Source organism: Platichthys flesus, chromosome 20 (assembly GCF_949316205.1).
Source record: "Platichthys flesus chromosome 20, fPlaFle2.1, whole genome shotgun sequence".
In the NCBI taxonomy this organism is placed as follows: domain Eukaryota; kingdom Metazoa; phylum Chordata; class Actinopteri; order Pleuronectiformes; family Pleuronectidae; genus Platichthys; species Platichthys flesus.
In genome coordinates, this window is record NC_084964.1 from 2,479,287 (window position 1) to 2,499,881 (window position 20,595).

Here is a 20,595-nt window from a genome sequence, read left to right on the forward strand (position 1 = left end):
AATACATCAAGCTTCTTTCCCTTCGAAATCGGAAGATGGCCAGCAGTGCCATCAGCTCCGAACTGGCAGAGGCCAGTGGGACCCATGTACACCCATCTACTGTCCGGAGAAGTCTGATCAGAAGTGGTCATCATGGAAGAGCAGTCAAAAAGCCATACCTCCGATATGGAAACAAGGCCAAGCAACTCAACTATGCACGAAAACATATGAACTGGGGTACAGAAAAATGGCAGCAGGTGCTCTGGACTGATGAGTCAAAAGTTGAAATATTTGGCTGTAGAAGAAAGGAGTTTGTTCGCCGAAGTGCTGGAGAGCGGTACAATAATGAGTGTCTGCAGGTTACAGTGAAGCATGGTGGAGGTTCCTTGAGAGTTTGGGGCTGCATTTCTGCAAATGGAGTTGGAGATTTGGTCAGGATTAATGGTATCCTCAATGCTGAGAAATACAGGCAGATACTTATGCATCATGCAATACCATCATGGAGGCGTACGATTTGGCACCAAATTTATTCTGCAGCAGGTCAACGACCCCAAACATAAAGCCAATGTCATTAATAACTATTTTCAGCGTAAAGAAGAACAAGAAGTCCTTGAAGAGATGGTATGGCCCCCACAGAGACCTGATCTCAACATCATTGAGTTGAGATGGAATACATGAAGAGACAGAAGGATTTGAGGAAGCCAACATCCACAGAACATCTGTGGTTAGTTCTCCAAGATGTTTGGAACAACCTACCAACCGAGTTCCTTCAAAAACTGTGTCCAAGTCTACCTAGACGAATTGATGCTTTTTTGAAAGCAAAGGGTGGTCACACGAAATTTTGATTTGATTTAGATTTCTCTTCTGTTCATTCCCTGCATTTTGTTAATTGATGCATACTCGTGAACTGTTTTTTGATTCCTACAGAAAGTATTTTGAGTATTTTAAATACAAAATTACTCCACTCTAAAGTATTTTGTTACAAATTACGTTTGATTTTGTATTGCCCCTATCAAATACAAATGACAAAATACTCAAAGTAATTGAAATACGTATTTCAAATACAAGTAATAGAAAAACTGCCCATCTTTGTCTGTAATTAAATAGTTTTGTGTTTGTCATACAGCTGGGTGATGGCTAGGGGCGGGGCTCCTAACGGAAATGCACAAAGTTATCTAGATTCTAAAGTTATGGATATAACCGGATATGAGGAACCTTTGTACCTTACCTCAAATCATCTAAATAATCTCATAATTGTCTCACAATAACAAAATCCCACCATTTTGTTCATGCAGCCCATTACTATACAGATAAAGTACAACCAGAACCACCGTTTGAAAAATACATATTGGATATATCACCGCGGTTGAATCAGACTTTTAGTCTGAAATTTGAAACAGGAAGCTGTGTTTAATGCTTGCTCTTGACTCGGTGCTGGTCAACAACAGCTGCTTTACCAGAAACCAGGAGGCGTCAAAGTTGGCGATGTGACAATACGCGTCCTGACCTGTGAGATCTTTAATCGTGTGAGTGAGTGAGTGAGTGAGTGAGTGTGTGTGTGTGTGCGTGTGTGCTGCTCGTCCATGGTGCAGCTGTGAGCTGCGGCAGCCTCTGAAAGGTGAGTCTCTGTGAACCACTTGAGGAGCAGGAACTTTCATCGCTGTCCTGTCACTTAGCTCCATGACTATGCTAGCTAGTAGTGGCTCTCCTTCGCTAGCTTAGCTACGTTCCTCTGCGTTGCTTCTACCAAAGCAATACATGTAACGCACATTCACCACCGCCACACACGCATTTGCACAGCTGCTCGGTAAAAAGACAGAGGTCGCTATTTGCAAGTTTCTCCTGGTAGCCAACGAGCAAACCTGAAGGTATCGTAACGCTAGCAAGCTAAGCTATCTGTCAAAGTTGTTGCAGCGCAACTTCCTTTCTATGTTCCGCTCTGTGGTGAAACATCAGAAAGTCCTGTTCTCAGACCCATGCTCATGTCTACATGTGTGTGTTACTGTGGAAAATAGACCCATGGTGGTTATACACACATATAAATATGTATATACATATATGATCCGTTTAGATCTCTGAGTGAGTTCTACACTGAACTCATGACACTGGCTACATTAGCTTTGTCCTAAAGAGAAAGAGTGTAGAAAACGATTCTGAATGAGATATCACTCTAAATGAGTTTTAATCCATCCGTTCTTGTTGTGTCAGTTTGTCAGATGGAGGAGAGTTTCTCTTACAAATTACCCAAAGCTGAATTTGTGGAAGTATATTTTTAGTGGTGAATCAGGAAGTTTAGAAAGTGGTTTTGACAGGATTGCAACTTAAAACCTTTATCTTGTCTCCACTTGGAACCGGTCACCAGTTTGGCAGACATTGTTTCAAAAAAAGTTGTATGCATAAATTCCTGCTCTATTTACTCCCCTCCCATCGTCTTCTTTTCTTTCCAAAATCTCCCTCTGGTCGTGTGATTTATTATTTCCTCATCCTGTGCCTTACTTCTTTTCCTGCAATCCCCCTGCTTCCACAGGAGCACCATGGCAATGTGGATCCAGGCCCAGCAGCTCCAGGGTGAAGCGTCTCACCAAATGCAGGCGCTGTATGGCCAGCACTTTCCTATCGAGGTGCGGCACTACCTGGCCCAGTGGATTGAGACCCAGCTGTGGTATGACAGACACCATGACCTTTACTTTTACTCAAGTCGCTCCCAGCATCTGGGATTGATCAATGACACTATATCTCTTTGGATACAAGATGTCTTAGACTGGAATGTAGGTAACATGTAATATATTTAGTGCAGTGCACCTAGTTTTGAGCTGTTTTCAGACATGAACTTGTGTCAGACGCGTTCACAACAAGAGAAAGCTTTAAGGAACAGTTAGGCCAGGGGTGGAGCCCAGGTAGAGCATGCACAGGGGCAGGACAAAATATATAGTCTGTTGCAGAAAGCTCATTGTTTCTGTTTACACCACATCAACTCTGGCATTAGCGCCTATCAACAAAAGCTCCCCAATCTAGTTTTTCATTGTCAGCTCCTCATTTCCACCCACAGATATTTACATCTTTCCGTTTTTTGCGTCCATCTAGTGTGAGAAACTCATTAACATCCCCCCTCACTTGCTGGGAGTTCTCTGAAAAATGACTTGTTGTATTTTTTCATGGCTTCATTTTCAGGGAAAATTTCTGGTACATGTCTGAAAACGGCTCTGGTTGAGAAACACTGAGCTTGAGATTGGCCTTGCATTGGTCAGTAATCTAATGATGAACATTTCAAAGGGATTCTGTGGAGTTGGACAACCCAGCGGAGGAGGCCAAAGCCAAGCGCCTGCTGGACAACTTGGTGGCCGAGCTTCAGAGGAGAGCCCAACTTCAGGGAGGAGAGGATGGCTTTCTTCTCAAGATCAAGCTGGGCCACTGTGCCAACCAGCTCAAGGTACCAGTCAGCTACTGTAAGACAGAGGAAAACTAGATCGGCCATAATTCTTTTTTTTGGACAGTGGAACATTATGCTGAAATAATTTGACATCCTTACCCTACATTCTTTTAATAGATAAAGAAAAGAATGTAAAGAAAACAAGTAATAATCCACAGCATCACTACATTTCAAGCCGGCTGCAGAATCTTTTAAATCCCCAAAAATCAATTAAAAGTTGTTTTAATATGAAAATAGACATAAGTGGATCATAAAAAAAGTGATCAATTTTTTATTCTTGCGCTCATCACAGTCCTGTCTTTGTGGGACATCATATGTGCATTTGGAGCAGATGTGTTGCAATCATATAAAAAAATCCTTTCTCATCTCACATTTTTTTATTTAGATAAAATAATTTTTGTTTGTGTTCGCATGCAGAGCACTTATGACCGCTGTCCTCTGGAGCTGGTGCGCTGCATTAAACACATCCTGCACTCAGAGCAGAGGCTGGTTCAAGAAGCTACAAATGTAAGTGTTGAAGACATTGCTGATGTTTCATTTTTATATTATGAATCAATGGCTGAGATTTACACGTTTAGAAGATGATAAAAAAAATATACAAATAAATGTATGAATTGGCCCCATGGTTTTGTTCGTACAAATCTAAAGGGGCAAAAAGAGGGGGGAAATGATTTTGACGTTTCCAATATTTTAAATGTTTGTGTGTACAGGCCAGCTCTGAGGCTGGCGGCCAGGCAATGGACAGCCTGTCACAGCGGCACCAACAGATCAACCAGGCTTTTGAGGAACTTCGTTTGGCAACACAGGAGACTGAGAACGAACTGAGAAAGCTGCAGCACAGCCAGGAGTACTTCATCATCCAGTACCAGGAGAACCTTCGTATCCAGGGTGAGAGACTCGCTCACACGCACACACACACACACACACACACAAACAAACACACAGAGACATAAATAAATAAATAAATGAATAAAGTGTAGTCAATTTGTGCATGTACAAACAACAACCATAACCACAACCAAAGGCCGTGTGCACAGAACAAATTCTTCAGGCGCAAAACAATACTCCCAAGCATTACTGTTCTGCATTCCTAACTGTGCTTCTGCAAGCACTGGGCTGAGGCAGTTTGCCCTTCCCTACACGCTCGCAAGTCCTCAAAATCACCCAACAGTCACTCCCTTTTAAGTCAAATTTTGAGACTTTGGAGGTGGGGTCAGTGGCTGATGCTCCCCTTCAGGGTTAACGCTTATACGTTAACAATAAACACCAGCACTAATCAGAAGCTATAACAACCTGAACAGTACTGACGTTTACTTTGTGTTTGTTTGATTTGCTCCAGAGTTTATTAGACAACATATTTAAACATATTGAAAAAAGTCCAAGATTTTGCATGCACACAGTTCACCTGATAACTACAAAGTAAGAGATGATTCATGATCCAACATCATTGATTTAAAAAATAGTGAATGGACGATGTGAAGAGCCACAGAGACGAGCAGACACACACTTCCTGCAGATAATGACCCAATGCTGTGTTTGAACTTCAGTGTTGCAGAAGAAGTGACGCTCCTTTTATCCAGGAACATAAAAGGTTATTATATAGATCAGTTCTATATGTGAGTTGTTGACCGCCGGTGAGTATGCTAATGAGCGTCGATGCACTGGCGCTGCAAAGAGGGGGCTAGAAGGTGCTGTAAAGCAGTGGTCACCAACCTTTTCAAGCCGAAGATAACTTTTTTATTCCAAACGTAAGCCTAGATCTACCACCCCGATATCTTAAAAAAAACACTTTGGAGGTTCATATAGTTGTTAAAGGCTGAATGTACAAGCATAAATATACTAAAAGAAAGGCAGTTATACAACTTGATCTATTCAATGCACGATATTTAATCAATTCATATTCACTGCACTATTCACAATATTTAGTGCATTAGCTTGTCAATATGTCTTGAAGAGGAGCTGCTACTGCTGCACAATGTTTCTGCATTTAGGCTCTGCCTTGAATATGGCCAGACTTTGTCCTTGTATAAAAGTAGTTCTGTGTACTCATCTCTATCAGTACTATCCAGCAAATATTTTACATTAAATACATTTTTTTTAAACGAAAGAATCTATTTGCTCAACAGGAACGCTGGAGTCCTTTCCTTTTGAAACGCTTACTGAAAGTGTTGCGACCATTTGTTTGTGACATAAATTCAACAGATGAACATTTAAACTGTTTATTCTACTGTGAACCACAATGTTTATCTGTCTGTCACAAACGTTTCAAAGTTAAAGCAATCCGGAGTTTCACTTTCTGAACCCATTCATTTGCTCTAACGGGGCTTTGATTGTTATCTACAGACCGGAAGATGCCTGTCTTCATACCATAGTGTCCTGGCATTAAGTTTAACACATAATCCAACTTGTATCAAAGGTAATGCAGTAGATAAACCTCTTGCGCAGCATTAAGCACTTGTTTTTATGTCAACATGAATATTCACACACCATAGTTGCTTTCAGACATGCACTGAACTCTGCAGGTTTATGTTCTCGGGAGGAGTGTGAAAACGCAAATGAGTGAGTGAGAGCCTCCATAGTTTTTGCTGACTTTCTTTGCCTGGCCCTCAAGATTCAAGATTCAAGATTTTTTATTGTCAAATGCACAACAATAACATTAAGCAGTCGCTGGCAGTGAAATGCTTAAGTCTCAGGCTCTCTTCTAGCAATGCTCAACTTATTACAACCTATAAAATAAAATAGAAATGGTAAAAAATAGAATAAAATAGAATATCAAAATTTAAAATAGAGAATAAAGTATACAGCTGAGGAGAAAATAAAACAACAATAGTGCAAATATGCAAATATGTCACCGAGAGGAGTTTAAAAGTCTTATGGCCTGGGGGAATGAAACTGTCTCCGAGCCTGGTGGTGCGGGCCCGGATGCTGCGGGACCGTCGGCCAGACGGCAGCAGGCAAAAATGTTTATGGCTGGGGTGAAAGGGGTCTTTAATAATCCGGCTGCTCTTCTTCCTGCACCGCTGGGTGTAGAGGTCCTCTATGGATGGTAGCGCCGTCCTGGTGTGCTGGGCAGACTTCACCACCCTCTGTAAAGCCTTACGGTTCAGGGCGGTGCAGCTGCTATACCAGGCGGTGATGCTCTCTATGGTGCACCTGTAGAAGTTGAAGAGAATCCTGGAGTCCATGTGGAGCTTCCGCAGCCTGCGGAGGAAAAAGAGCTGCTGTCTGGCCGTCTTCCTGATGGAGTCTGTGTGATTGGTCCAGGTCAGGTCATCAGTGATGTGGACCCCGAGGAACTTGAAGCTGCTGACTCGCTCCACCGTGGTCCCGTTGATGGAGAGGGGGGCGTGTTCTTCTCCTCGTCTCGTCCTGTAGTCCAGGATCAGCTCCTTCGTTTTGCTGACGTTGAGATGGAGGTTGTTGTCCTGGCACTAAGATGTCAGGGCTCTGACCTCCTCTCTGTAGGCCTTCTCATCGTCGCCGGTGATCAGACCTATGAGAGTGGTGTCATCAGCAAACTTAACGATGATATAGTATAAAAGTCTGCAGAAAGTTTGTAGAGACTGATGAACGAAGTGGGAGACCCCCAACAAGTTAGTAGTGATTTGTGTTAGAAACATCTGTCTGTTATCTGTTTCCTGCTATTTTAGCACAGCTCAGCAACTTGTCTTCACTGCCTCCAGCCGAGCGCACCCAGCGAGAGACCACCCTACAGAGCAAGAGGGCCACTGTGGAGGCCTGGCTCACCAGAGAGGCCACCACACTACAGAAATACAGGCTTGTATGGAGAAACAACACTCTCACACACACACAACATGTATACTGTAGCTCTGCAATATCACAGGTTTGCAATGATACAAAATGCCAGCCACTCTAGGTCTGTCACTGTATCAGATTTTGACAACATGATTATTGTGACACATGGAAGACACAGACGAAGATGACAAGAGAGTTTGTGTGTAAAGAGCTGATTCTGGTGTCCTTGTGTGTCACCTGATTTAATATCTCAATTCCTGCCTCTCTCTGCTCCACCCAGCTGCTCCACCTCTCGCCTGAATAATGTGAAGGGTTTGATGCTGTTGTTAATGCATCTGTGCAGAAAATCTCCCATTGTGTTGTGCATGTGTTAAAAGGCAAAATCTCTGTAAACTCTGTAGCCAATTCTCCAGATTTAACCATGTGAGGTCATGTCTGATAACTGCTTAGTCAGTCAACTGCAGAGAAGACAATCTGCTTTCTTTTCCCACTGGCATGCCCAGTGTGCATTAATGGTCACATAATTTGTAACAAAGTGTGTTAGTATGGATGTAGATTATTTTTTAACTAAGTTGTATCAGTGTGGACATGCACACATGCACACACACACACACACACACAGTATTGTAAACACAGAAACACTTCAGGAAAGACGAGGTTTGAATCCTACACGCTTTAAATGTTCACACTTTCAGTCTAATAACCTTCTTTGGGCTTTGGTGGGCCGATGATCTACTCTTTGCTAATAAGGTATAACTGGCATTAGCTTTCATCTAACAAAGACAATGAGATTCATAGATTTATGGACACAGTTGCAAACAGTTCTGCAGTTTAATTTAAAATAGTTGTTATTGAGGCTCAATGAAATAATCAGCTACTGTCTCACAGCTTCTATTAGACAAAGAATTGAAGTCTATACTTTATAAGTCTATTCTTGGTCCCATTATTTTCAAAATTGTATGTCTCTTTGCTCATAATATAATTATAATATTGGGGTAATAAATATAAATCAAAAATAAAACAGGAAAAGAACCAAATAAATAAATTGTATTTCTGCGTTTAAGTTTTAAACAAAAGTCGACCAAGTATTCTACTATTCAAGTCCAGCCAGTAACTTTGTTATATTTTGATTCTTTGTTGTTGGTGAACAAGCTCTGGTTCACTATCCATTAACATTCTGTCCTCCAGTTCAAAGGAATTGCTGCATGACTCCAGCTGATCTGACACTTGCCCTAGTGGACTCTTCTATGTAGGAACAAAAGGAGATTCCCAAAAAATCCAAACTACACTATTGACAGTTCATAACTTTCTGTGACAAGACCTTGTAAACTTTTAGAGAAGAGTAATAGAAAACATCCTAACTGGAAGCACCACAAGCTTGCAGTGTGCATGGCCCAGGACAGGAAGGCTTTGCAGTGGGTGATTCAATCTTCTCATCTATCATGAGTTGAGATGCGTATAGATCAGCTATAATGTTGAGTTGAGATGCCTGCAGACTTTAAAGGATACTTAAGTCTTAACCACGGTCTGTTCAGCCTGTTGGGGCCTGCCCTCTTCCATACCATCAGACTGTAGAGCACTTTCTTTCCTCAGGCTGTGACACTAATGAATTCATTGTCAAATCCACCACAAAGAGTTTAAGTTCTTCACATCATTATTTATTCATACAACTTCTGTTTGGTTTGGTGACTATCATGAAGGCACTATATGTAGAATTTTGCATTATACAATTTGGTGTTGCATATAAATTAAATTAAAACTTCCTATTTCAAAAATGTTACTTATTTAATGATTTGGGCGGGCTCTATCAAAAATATATTTTAGTCATCATGTTAACATTTGTTTATGTAGACAGGGTACTGTCTGCTTTTTGCAGTAATCTGATTTCTTCAGTATTATATATGAGAAGATCATTATCATCCTGGGGAAGGTTAGCAACGAAATCGGACCACCCCAACCAGATTTCCCCTGGGCAATGAGGTGTATAACTGGATTTCTATTTTGCTTATTACATGTGTAAGCATGTTCCTATCAAAGACACCAGGAAGAGAATATGGCTACGGCAAAGTAGTCGGATGAAAGTCAAAACTTTAAACTACTCAATTCCAAAAGTTAGCTTCTTATCCACCAGTACTTCAAGTTCAATTCCAGACGTGAGTAACATACAAATAATGTTTCACCTTGATAGCAAACACAGAAAATATCCTCCTTCAAATTAAAATCTTCACAGACGAGCAATTCACACAGAAGCCTACATATGTAAACCAGGTTCCTACACTGTAACCTCCTTTCTCCCAGGATCATAATTTTTCTGGTGTATGTTAATAGGTCTGTGCGATGTGCCGGTATGTATCAGGTAACAATTGAGTTTTTCATCATTTGGATGACACTTCCTAATCATCCGCACAACATGGATACAGGAAAGGAGTTTACAGAGAGAATCCACATCGAGAGGAGAAACAAAACAAAGAGGAGAGTGATAGTGATATCGAATCAGCTGAGACAAAACTAGCAGCTCGTACCTCAAAGAGGAGCTAATCCTACTTTTAAAAAGTTCTACATGTATTGAGATAGTTCTTTCACATGGATTTGGTTTGAATCTGAAAAGTTTAAAATGGATGAGTAATCCTCTACAGACTGTTCCCCACCCTCCGTGACCACATATGCAAGAATCCTGTCAAACTGTCGACAGTCGAGTGATCAACACAAACCCCAGACTCAGACATTACAAGATGCTTAGAACTTAAACACAATATATATCAAAGAATCATGAAGATGGAAGGAGACGACAGCTGCTATCAAAACTTGACATGTGTTGGGACATGGTTTTTGTGCAAAGCACAGGCCTCCTTTCGGTCAAATCTTAGTCATCTTAGAGCCCACAGGAAGGCGTTACTCTTTTGGTCAACCACCATTTTGAGAGCCCCTAATTTACATTTCACACACACACATAGACATCCTTGTTAGTTAGTATGTTTGTTTAGTAATTTGTGATTTTATACTTTATTATGTTCATAATAAATGTTTCCTTTCACAAATGTTCTGTCATTAATGTTGCATTAGTGAATTTTGCCAACCGTTACACTGTTAAGAACTCCATAACTTTCACTGTTCATTATATAATCTTTAATGATAAAATATTGAGATTTCTATTTGAACTAGATCTAAATAAGACTGATCTTAATCAATAAATTGTCTATCTTTTCCCTTCTTTGAAGGGTGGTGCCCTGAGACAACTTTAACCAATTAAAGCTTTATATTTTATTTTGATAACCAAATTTATTGTGTGCCTAAAGGCACACCATTCTATGGTAACACTTTTTAAGCACTATTGCCGAACACATGGAAACAACTTACATGGTCACGATATGTATTAATATCGGGATATGAAACAACCTATCAGGATACAAGATTTTTCTCATATTGTGCAGCTTGATATGTTAATGCACTGAGTAAATGCAAAAGTTACTCAGCATGTGGCTGGTGGTGTGTTTGCAGGACCTGTCAGAGCAACACCAGAAGACCCTGGGCCTGTTGAGGAAGCAGCAAACTTTAATCCTTGATGAGGAGCTCATCCAGTGGAAGAGGAGGCAGCAGCTGGCTGGCAACGGGGGTCCTCATGAGGGGGGACTGGATGTCCTCCAGTCCTGGTACATACTGGAAATGCATGTTAATTAGTTTGACTTACATAATATATTACAGGGATGGAAGGAACAGTTTCACCTGCCTCCATGCAAGTGCATGTTTTATTATGATAGAGAGAAGTTTGTAGAAATGTTCTCTTTTAATAAAGGCATTTAGGTTGAGAAACCAAATCTAGAAACGCATGGAATTATAGAGGAGTGACTAATGATATTTCCCCCCCCACATGATGGTGGTATCCCTAAATCTTCTGCTTGTCCACAAGGTGTGAGAAGCTGGCTGACCTGATCTGGCAGAACCGGCAGCAGATCCGGCGCTGTGAGCATCTAACCCAACAGCTCCCCCTGCCAGGCCCCATGGAAGAGCTGCTGAGCAAGCTCAATAGTGACATCACTGATATCATCTCCGCCCTGGTTACCAGGTGATAACTTGACTTAACCTCTTCCTCTTCCTGTATGAAAGTTACCCCACCTGTGCTCTGGCAAACTGGGTGTTAGTTCCAACTGTTGAAAAGCCAAGGCTGGAGACTCTAGCCAACTGATTCAGGAGAAGCTATATAGCTAGTGCCCTGACAGGTCTTTACTCTTGTGAGGATTCTGGTGTTGTCAAGGGAGTTGTCTCAAACAGTTTAGTAGTGCTTTATGAATGTGAATAAGGCCTCCTGGGGCATCTTCTGAGTGTGCAGAAGCCAGGGGTATAACTAATTCAAGCCACCCATAACTATGATGTTTGTAGGTTTATGGCTTAGTCAGGGTTGTGACTGCTCATCAATTCTTATTCAGATTTTTGTGAGCGTTTACAGGATTACAAGATGATATTTTTAACTTTTTCTCATTGCTTAATGGTATTTGCTTTTTTACCACCCTTTTAGTTTGGTTATCTTTTTTACTGTATGTTATTACAGTATTCAAATTTTTGTCTGCAATGATTTTGTTTCCTTACCATGTAACTTCACAGGTATCTTAATCAAATAATTAGTGTCATCTTTTGATATTTTGGATTTTATGAGAGAAATGTTCCTGTCATTACTATGACTTAATGTAACTGAAATGCTGTTAGGTGGGTGCTGGGGTAGAGGTCATCCCCTGATGACTTGTTGAAACTTCATCAAAATGTGTCTGTGCTATACAGCATTAACACAGATTTTTCCAGAACATTAACATCTATCAACAAATATAAAAACCTGGATGAAAACACCAATTAACCTTCAGTCACTATCTGTGTCTTCCAGAGATTATGTGAGGTTACACGTGTTTAGGATTAATTTTACGTCTTTTACTTGGTATTTGTTTGACAAATTACATTACTTTCAAAATGTTCTGTCGCACATTTCATGGCAACAATTACACATCGTGGTGCAGGTAATTTTTTTAATATCTGTGCTCATTGTGCAGCAGAATTTATATAGAGACATTTGCTATTTCCAAATGCCAAGGATCTTTCTAACCTGTTTATCAATCATTTACCTATGTTTGTATAAATTATTATTACTCCATATGTGCACATATCTTGGACAATGAGTGATGGCCAATGAATTAGGACGTTGACATTTTTGTTTTTCTCATAATGTCACTGGTTCATCTTTTCCTCAGCACCTTCATCATTGAAAAGCAGCCACCCCAGGTGTTAAAGACTCAGACCAAGTTTGCAGCCACTGTGCGCCTCCTGGTGGGTGGAAAACTGAACGTCCACATGAACCCACCACAGGTCAAGGCAGTTATTGTCAGTGAGCAGCAGGCCAAAGCTCTGCTGAAGAATGAGAGCACACACAGGTGAGTGGCACAGCAAGCAGACAGATGCATCCAACTGACTTTTCAGATGCATTAGTAAATACTAATTGTGACTATACAAGGCTTAAAATAGTGGATGACTATACCAGGTAATTTGTTAGATATTAGAAGGCATTTCATGAATGTACTAAAATGGTTAATCGTGTGAGATTAATAGATTAATTTGTTATTTTGTCTCCTTTGTTGAAGAGCTACAGGGTGTGTTCAATTATTTATAATTTCTTTCTTCTCCCTTTTAGTGAAAGCAGTGGAGAAATCCTCAACAACAACTGTGTGATGGAATATCACCAGGCCACTGGCACCCTCAGTGCACACTTCAGAAACATGGTAGGCTCTATTGGAAATAGTTGAATATACTAATAAGGTATGTGAGAGGGATACAAAGGAGTTTTCTCCAAAAAGCTTGCCGGGGAGGAATGAGGAGGCTTTTCTCTGCAGAGAAGATGGCTGGAGTAGCTGCTTTAGTATGACTGCTCGTACAAATAGATAGCAATAATTAGGGCCCGAGCACCGAAATCGGTGGGAGGCCCTATTGAAATTGAAATGATTATTATTATTATTAGGGCCCGAGCACCGAAATCGGTGAGAGGACCTATTGAAATTGAAAAGATTATTATTAGGGCCCGAGCACCGAAATCGGTGAGAGGACCTATTGAAATTGAAAAGATTATTATTAGGGCCCGAGCACCGAAATCGGTGGGAGGCCCTATTGAAATTGAAATGATTATTATTAGGGCCCGAGCACCGAATGGTGAGAGGCCCTATTGAATCTGTAAGGATTTTTATTATTATTATTATTATTTCCCTTTGGGGGGCTTTTTCAGGGTCTAGACATGCTCAAAAAGTTATGAAACTTTGCAGGAAATTCAAGGTCTGCGGATATTTTAGTATTCTGGAGTAATTGGAATTGGGCGTGGCAAAATGGCTCTACAGCGCCCCCTGGAACCAGCCCCTAGGTTTCCACATAACGGATTTTCATCAAAATCTGGATATAGGTGTATCGTGACCAGTCATGAAAAAAAGTCTCATGGAGCATTATGAAACACGCAACAGGAAGTCCGCCATTTTGCTTTTAGTGGCCATTTTGGCAATATCCCACATTTTTACTTTTACGTACTTGTCCCAGGGCTTTCATCAGATCAACTTCAAATTCAGATGAGTGTCATCACAACAAGATGGAGATAAAAAATGATTGAGGGATTTTTTTTTTATCACACCGTGTGACCGTGGCATGGCGTTAAAAATTGGTTACACGCCATCAAAACACGGGCATCTGTATCTCGGACATACATGTTCCAATCAAGTCCAAACTAGACATGTAAGACAATAGTCCCCGCCTGATGACATCTATGCATAAATGATGACTTAAAACCTCAGCGCCCCCTGGTGGCAACAGGAAATGTCTTTTTTTTTGCTTGTCTTACACTTGGATGAATTCCTCCTCATCCACTGACCTATTCCATGTCAAACTGTATCAAATGGGTCCCAAGACATTGACAATAAAGACATAAGATTACCGTGACTTTTCGTCAAACGCCATATGAATGGCGTTGCATTAAAGTTCATCAACTCGCCGTGAAACACGAAATTGCTGTAACTTCAGTGTTCATGATTCTATCTCTCTCAAACTACATGTGTGTAACAACAGCCCCCCCCTGAAGATATTCATATGGTTTTGAGAAATGGGCGTGGCAAAAAAACTGACCAGCGCCCCCTATAGGGCAACCCCGGCACTACGATGGCCGACATTTATACAAATCTATCGGGACATGTGTCGTTTCATAACAAACAAAAAAATATCTTGGATAGGTATGCTTGACCAAACAGGGAGGCCGCCATTTTGGATTAAGTGGCCATTTTTTTTCCATATTCCACATTTTTACTTGATGCACTTGTCCCAGGGCTTTCATCAGATTACCTTCAAATTAAGATCAGTGCCATCACAACAAGATGGAGATAAAAAGTGATTAAGAGATTGACCTTTCGTCACACCGTGTGACCGTGGCGTGGCGTCTTGAGTTTGATTAAACGCCATCAAAACACGAGGTTCTGTATCTCGGACATACATCGTCCAATCGAGTCCAAACTAGACATGTAAGACAAGGGTGCCATCCTGATGACATCTACACAGAAATTATGACTTGAAATTACAGCGCCCCCTGGTGGCTACAGGAAGTGACATGTTTTATACTTTGATGAACTGCTCCTGGCTGATTTACAATATACAGCTCAAATCAGATCAGTCAAGTCATTAGATCATGGTCAGAATTGTGACGTTTCCTCAAACCGTGTAAACATTGATGTGCTGCGAAGGATTTTCCTTCGCCAAAGGACACGATGTTATCATAACTCCACTGTGCATTGTCCTATCACTACAAAACTTCTGTCACATGGTCAGAGTCCAAGCCTGAACAGCTCTATGTGTCAATATTTCCTCAGTGTCATAGCGCCACCTACTGATTCGCCAGGAAACAGGAAGTACTTTGTTAATCCACTCTGCATTATCCAACCGGCTCCAAACTACTGACCTATGATCACAATACTGATCTGAACAGCTCCACATATAAATATTAGTTCAGGGTCATAGCGCCACCTACTGATCAGTGTGAAAATTAAGTTGTGTTAACATTGTCCAATTGACACAAAATTGCTCACGCTACATCAGAGCGCCTACATGAACAGATATATATGTCTGTGCGTAATAATAGTGATGGCGCCACCTACTGGCAAACCTACTGCCGCAGAGCGCAAAACGCATGCAACGTGGAGAAGTGCATGCTCGATCGATGATGTGCGCTTGGTCATCGATCGCTCTCTCCACCGACCGCAACAGGCTTCAACATGCGGGTGCTCGGGCCCGCAAGTGCTACAACGTAGCCCTAGTTATTATTAGGGCCCGAGCACCGAAATCGGTGGGAGGCCCTATTGAAATTGAAATGATTATTATTATTATTAGGGCCCGAGCACCGAATGGTGAGAGGCCCTATTGAATCTGTAAGGATTTTTATTATTAGGGCCCGAGCACCGAATGGTGAGAGGCCCTATTGAATCTGTAAGGATTTTTATTATTATTAGGGCCCGAGCACCGAATGGTGAGAGGCCCTATTGAATCTGTAAGGATTTTTATTATTATTATTATTATTATTAGGGCCCGAGCACCGAATGGTGAGAGGCCCTATTGAATCTGTAAGGATTTTTATTATTATTATTATTATTATTATTATTTCCCTTTGGGGGGCTTTTTCAGGGTCTAGACATGCTCAAAAAGTTATGAAACTTTGCAGGAAATTCAAGGTCTGCGGATATTTTAGTATTCTGGAGTAATTGGAATTGGGCGTGGCAAAATGGCTCTACAGCGCCCCCTGGAACCAGCCCCTAGGTTTCCACATAACGGATTTTCATCAAAATCTGGATATAGGTGTATCGTGACCAGTCATGAAAAAAAGTCTCATGGAGCATTATGAAAAACGCAACAGGAAGTCCGCCATTTTGCTTTTAGTGGCCATTTTGGCAATATCCCACATTTTTACTTTTACGTACTTGTCCCAGGGCTTTCATCAGATCAACTTCAAATTCAGATGAGTGTCATCACAACAAGATGGAGATAAAAAATGATTGAGGGATTTTTTTTTTATCACACCGTGTGACCGTGGCATGGCGTTAAAAATTGGTTACACGCCATCAAAACACGGGCATCTGTATCTCGGACATACATGTTCCAATCAAGTCCAAACTAGACATGTAAGACAATAGTCCCCGCCCGATGACATCTATGCATAAATGATGACTTAAAACCGCAGCGCCCCCTGGTGGCAACAGGAAATGTCTTGTTTTTTGCTTGTCTTACACTTGGATGAATTTCTCCTCATCCACTGACCTCAACCATGTCAAACTGTATCAAATGGGTCCCAAGACATTGACAATGAAGACATAAGATTACCGTGACTTTTCGTCAAACGCCATATGAATGGCGTGGCATTAAAGTTCATCAACTCGCCGTGAAACACGAAATTGCTGTAACTTCAGTGTTCATGATTCTATCTCTCTCAAACTACATGTGTGTAACAACAGCCCCCCCCTGAACATATTCATATGGTTTTAAGAAATGGGCGTGGCAAAAAAACTGACCAGCGCCCCCTATAGGGCAACCCCGGCACTACGATGGCCGACATTTATACAAATCTATCGGGACATGTGTCGTTTTATAACAAACAAAAAAATATCTTGGATAGGTATGCTTGACCAAACAGGGAGGCCGCCATTTTGGATTAAGTGGCCATTTTTTTTCCATATTCCACATTTTTACTTGATGCACTTGTCCCAGGGCTTTCATCAGATTAACTTCAAATTAAGATCAGTGCCATCACAACAAGATGGAGATAAAAAGTGATTAAGAGATTGACCTTTCGTCACACCGTGTGACCGTGGCGTGGCGTCTTCAGTTTGATTAAACGCCATCAAAACACGAGGTTCTGTATCTCGGACATACATTGTCCAATCGAGTCCAAACTAGACATGTAAGACAAGGGTGCCATCCTGATGACATCTACACAGAAATTATGACTTGAAATTACAGCGCCCCCTGGTGGCTACAGGAAGTGACATGTTTTATACTTTGATGAACTGCTCCTGGCTGATTTACAATATACAGCTCAAATCAGATCAGTCAAGTCATTAGATCATGGTCAGAATTGTGACGTGTCCTCAAACGGTGTAAACATTGATGTGCGGCGAAGGATTTTCCTTTGCCAAAGGACACGATGTTATCATAACTCCACTGTGCATTGTCCTATCACTACAAAACTTCTGTCACATGGTCAGAGTCCAAGCCTGAACAGCTCTATGTGTCAATATTTCCTCAGTGTCATAGCGCCACCTACTGATTCGCCAGGAAACAGGAAGTACTTTGTTAATCCACTCTGCATTATCCAACCGGCTCCAAACTACTGACCTATGATCACAATACTGATCTGAACAGCTCCACATATAAATATTAGTTCAGGGTCATAGCGCCACCTACTGATCAGTGTGAAAATTAAGTTGTGTTAACATTGTCCAATTGACACAAAATTGCTCACGCTACATCAGAGCGCCTACATGAACAGATATATATGTCTGTGCGTAATAATAGTGATGGCGCCACCTACTGGCAAGCCTACTGCCGCAGAGCGCAAAACGCATGCAACGTGGAGAAGTGCATGCTCGATCGATGATGTGCGCTTGGTCATCGATCGCTCTCTCCACCGACCGCAACAGGCTTCAACGTGCGGGTGCTCGGGCCCGCAAGTGCTACAACGTAGCCCTAGTTATTAGGGCCCGAGCACCGAATGGTGAGAGGCCCTATTGAATCTGTAAGGATTTTTATTATTATTATTATTATTATTATTATTATTATTATTATTATTATTTCCCTTTGGGGGGCTTTTTCAGGGTCTAGACATGCTCAAAAAGTTATGAAACTTTGCAGGAAATTCAAGGTCTGCGGATATTTTAGTATTCTGGAGTAATTGGAATTGGGCGTGGCAAAATGGCTCTACAGCGCCCCCTGGAACCAGCCCCTAGGTTTCCACATAACGGATTTTCATCAAAATCTGGATATAGGTGTATCGTGACCAGTCATGAAAAAAAGTCTCATGGAGCATTATGAAAAACGCAACAGGAAGTCCGCCATTTTGCTTTTAGTGGCCATTTTGGCAATATCCCACATTTTTACTTTTACGTACTTGTCCCGGGGCTTTCATCAGATCAACTTCAAATTCAGATGAGTGTCATCACAACAAGATGGAGATAAAAAATGATTGAGGGATTTTTTTTTTATCACACCGTGTGACCGTGGCATGGCGTTAAAAATTGGTTACACGCCATCAAAACACGGGCATCTGTATCTCGGACATACATGTTCCAATCAAGTCCAAACTAGACATGTAAGACAATAGTCCCCGCCTGATGACATCTATGCATAAATGATGACTTAAAACCGCAGCGCCCCCTGGTGGCAACAGGAAATGTCTTGTTTTTTGCTTGTCTTACACTTGGATGAATTTCTCCTCATCCACTGACCTCAACCATGTCAAACGGTATCAAATGGGTCCCAAGACTTTGACAATCAAGACATAAGATTACCGTGACTTTTCGTCAAACGCCATATGAATGGCGTGGCATTAAAGTTCATCAACTCGCCGTGAAACACGAAATTGCTGTAACTTCAGTGTTCATGATTCTATCTCTCTCAAACTACATGTGTGTAACAACAGCCCCCCCCTGAAGATATTCATATGGTTTTAAGAAATGGGCGTGGCAAAAAAACTGACCAGCGCCCCCTATAGGGCAACCCCGGCACTACGATGGCCGACATTTATACAAATCTATCGGGACATGTGTCGTTTCATAACAAACAAAAAAATATCTTGGATAGGTATGCTTGACCAAACAGGGAGGCCGCCATTTTGGATTAAGTGGCCATTTTTTTTCCATATTCCACATTTTTACTTGATGCACTTGTCCCAGGGCTTTCATCAGAATAACTTCAAATTAAGATCAGTGCCATCACAACAAGATGGAGATAAAAAGTGATTAAGAGATTGACCTTTTGTCACACCGTGTGACCGTGGCGTGGCGTCTTGACTTTGATTAAACGCCATCAAAACACGAGGTTCTGTATCTCGGACATACATTGTCCAATCGAGTCCAAACTAGACATGTAAGACAAGGGTGCCATCCTGATGACATCTACACAGAAATTATGACTTGAAATTACAGCGCCCCCTGGTGGCTACAGGAAGTGACATGTTTTATACTTTGATGAACTGCTCCTGGCTGATTTACAATATACAGCTCAAATCAGATCAGTCAAGTCATTAGATCATGGTCAGAATTGTGACGTTTCCTCAAACCGTGTAAACATTGATGTGCGGCGAAGTATTTTCCTTCGCCAAAGGACACGATGTTATCATAACTCCACTGTGCATTGTCCTATCACTACAAAACTTCTGTCACATGGTCAGAGTCCAAGCCTGAACAGCTCTATGTGTCAATATTTCCTCAGTGTCATAGCGCCACCTACTGATTCGCCAGGAAACAGGAAGTACTTTGTTAATCCACTCTGCATTATCCAACCGGCTCCAAACTACTGACCTATGATCACAATACTGATCTGAACAGCTCCACATATAAATATTAGTTCAGGGTCATAGCGCCACCTACTGATCAGTGTGAAAATTAAGTTGTGTTAACATTGTCCAATTGACACAAAATTGCTCACGCTACATCAGAGCGCCTACATGAACAGATATATATGTCTGTGCGTAATAATAGTGATGCCGCCACCTACTGGCAAACCTACTGCCGCAGAGCGCAAAACGCATGCAACGTGGAGAAGTGCATGCTCGATCGATGATGTGCGCTTGGTCATCGATCGCTCTCTCCACCGACCGCAACAGGCTTCAACGTGCGGGTGCTCGGGCCCGCAAGTGCTACAACGTAGCCCTAGTTATTATTATTATTATTATTATTTCCCTTTGGGGGGCTTTTTCAGGGTCTAGACATGCTCAAAAAGTTATGAAACTTTGCAGGAAATTCAAGGTCTGCGGATATTTTAGTATTCTGGAGTAATTGGAATTGGGCGTGGCAAAATGGCTCTACAGCGCCCCCTGGAACCAGCCCCTAGGTTTCCACATAACGGATTTTCATCAAAATCTGGATATAGGTGTATCGTGACCAGTCATGAAAAAAAGTCTCATGGAGCATTATGAAAAACGCAACAGGAAGTCCGCCATTTTGCTTTTAGTGGCCATTTTGGCAATATCCCACATTTTTACTTTTACGTACTTGTCCCAGGGCTTTCATCAAATCAACTTCAAATTCAGATGAGTGTCATCACAACAAGATGGAGATAAAAAATGATTGAGGGATTTTTTTTTTATCACACCGTGTGACCGTGGCATGGCGTTAAAAATTGGTTACACGCCATCAAAACACGGGCATCTGTATCTCGGACAT

The 20,595-nt window shown here is 41.5% G+C and overlaps 1 protein-coding gene across 3 annotated transcripts in view; it reads left to right on the forward strand.

Annotated features, from left to right (window-relative positions):
* The first annotated feature begins 1,412 nt into the window (after positions 1–1,412).
* The window catches only part of LOC133976118 (signal transducer and activator of transcription 5B-like), a 55,732-nt gene continuing 36,549 nt past the window's right edge, over positions 1,413–20,595 (forward strand). For all 3 annotated transcript variants that reach the window (XM_062414220.1, XM_062414219.1, XM_062414221.1), the window contains exons 1-10: positions 1,413–1,597; positions 2,507–2,641; positions 3,253–3,409; positions 3,827–3,916; positions 4,120–4,297; positions 7,060–7,190; positions 10,664–10,815; positions 11,073–11,228; positions 12,400–12,579; positions 12,837–12,924. In XM_062414220.1, the coding sequence (XP_062270204.1) occupies positions 2,514–2,641; positions 3,253–3,409; positions 3,827–3,916; positions 4,120–4,297; positions 7,060–7,190; positions 10,664–10,815; positions 11,073–11,228; positions 12,400–12,579; positions 12,837–12,924 (1,260 nt within the window). In that variant the 5' untranslated portion in view covers positions 1,413–1,597; positions 2,507–2,513. The remainder of the gene's footprint in view (positions 1,598–2,506; positions 2,642–3,252; positions 3,410–3,826; positions 3,917–4,119; positions 4,298–7,059; positions 7,191–10,663; positions 10,816–11,072; positions 11,229–12,399; positions 12,580–12,836; positions 12,925–20,595) is intronic.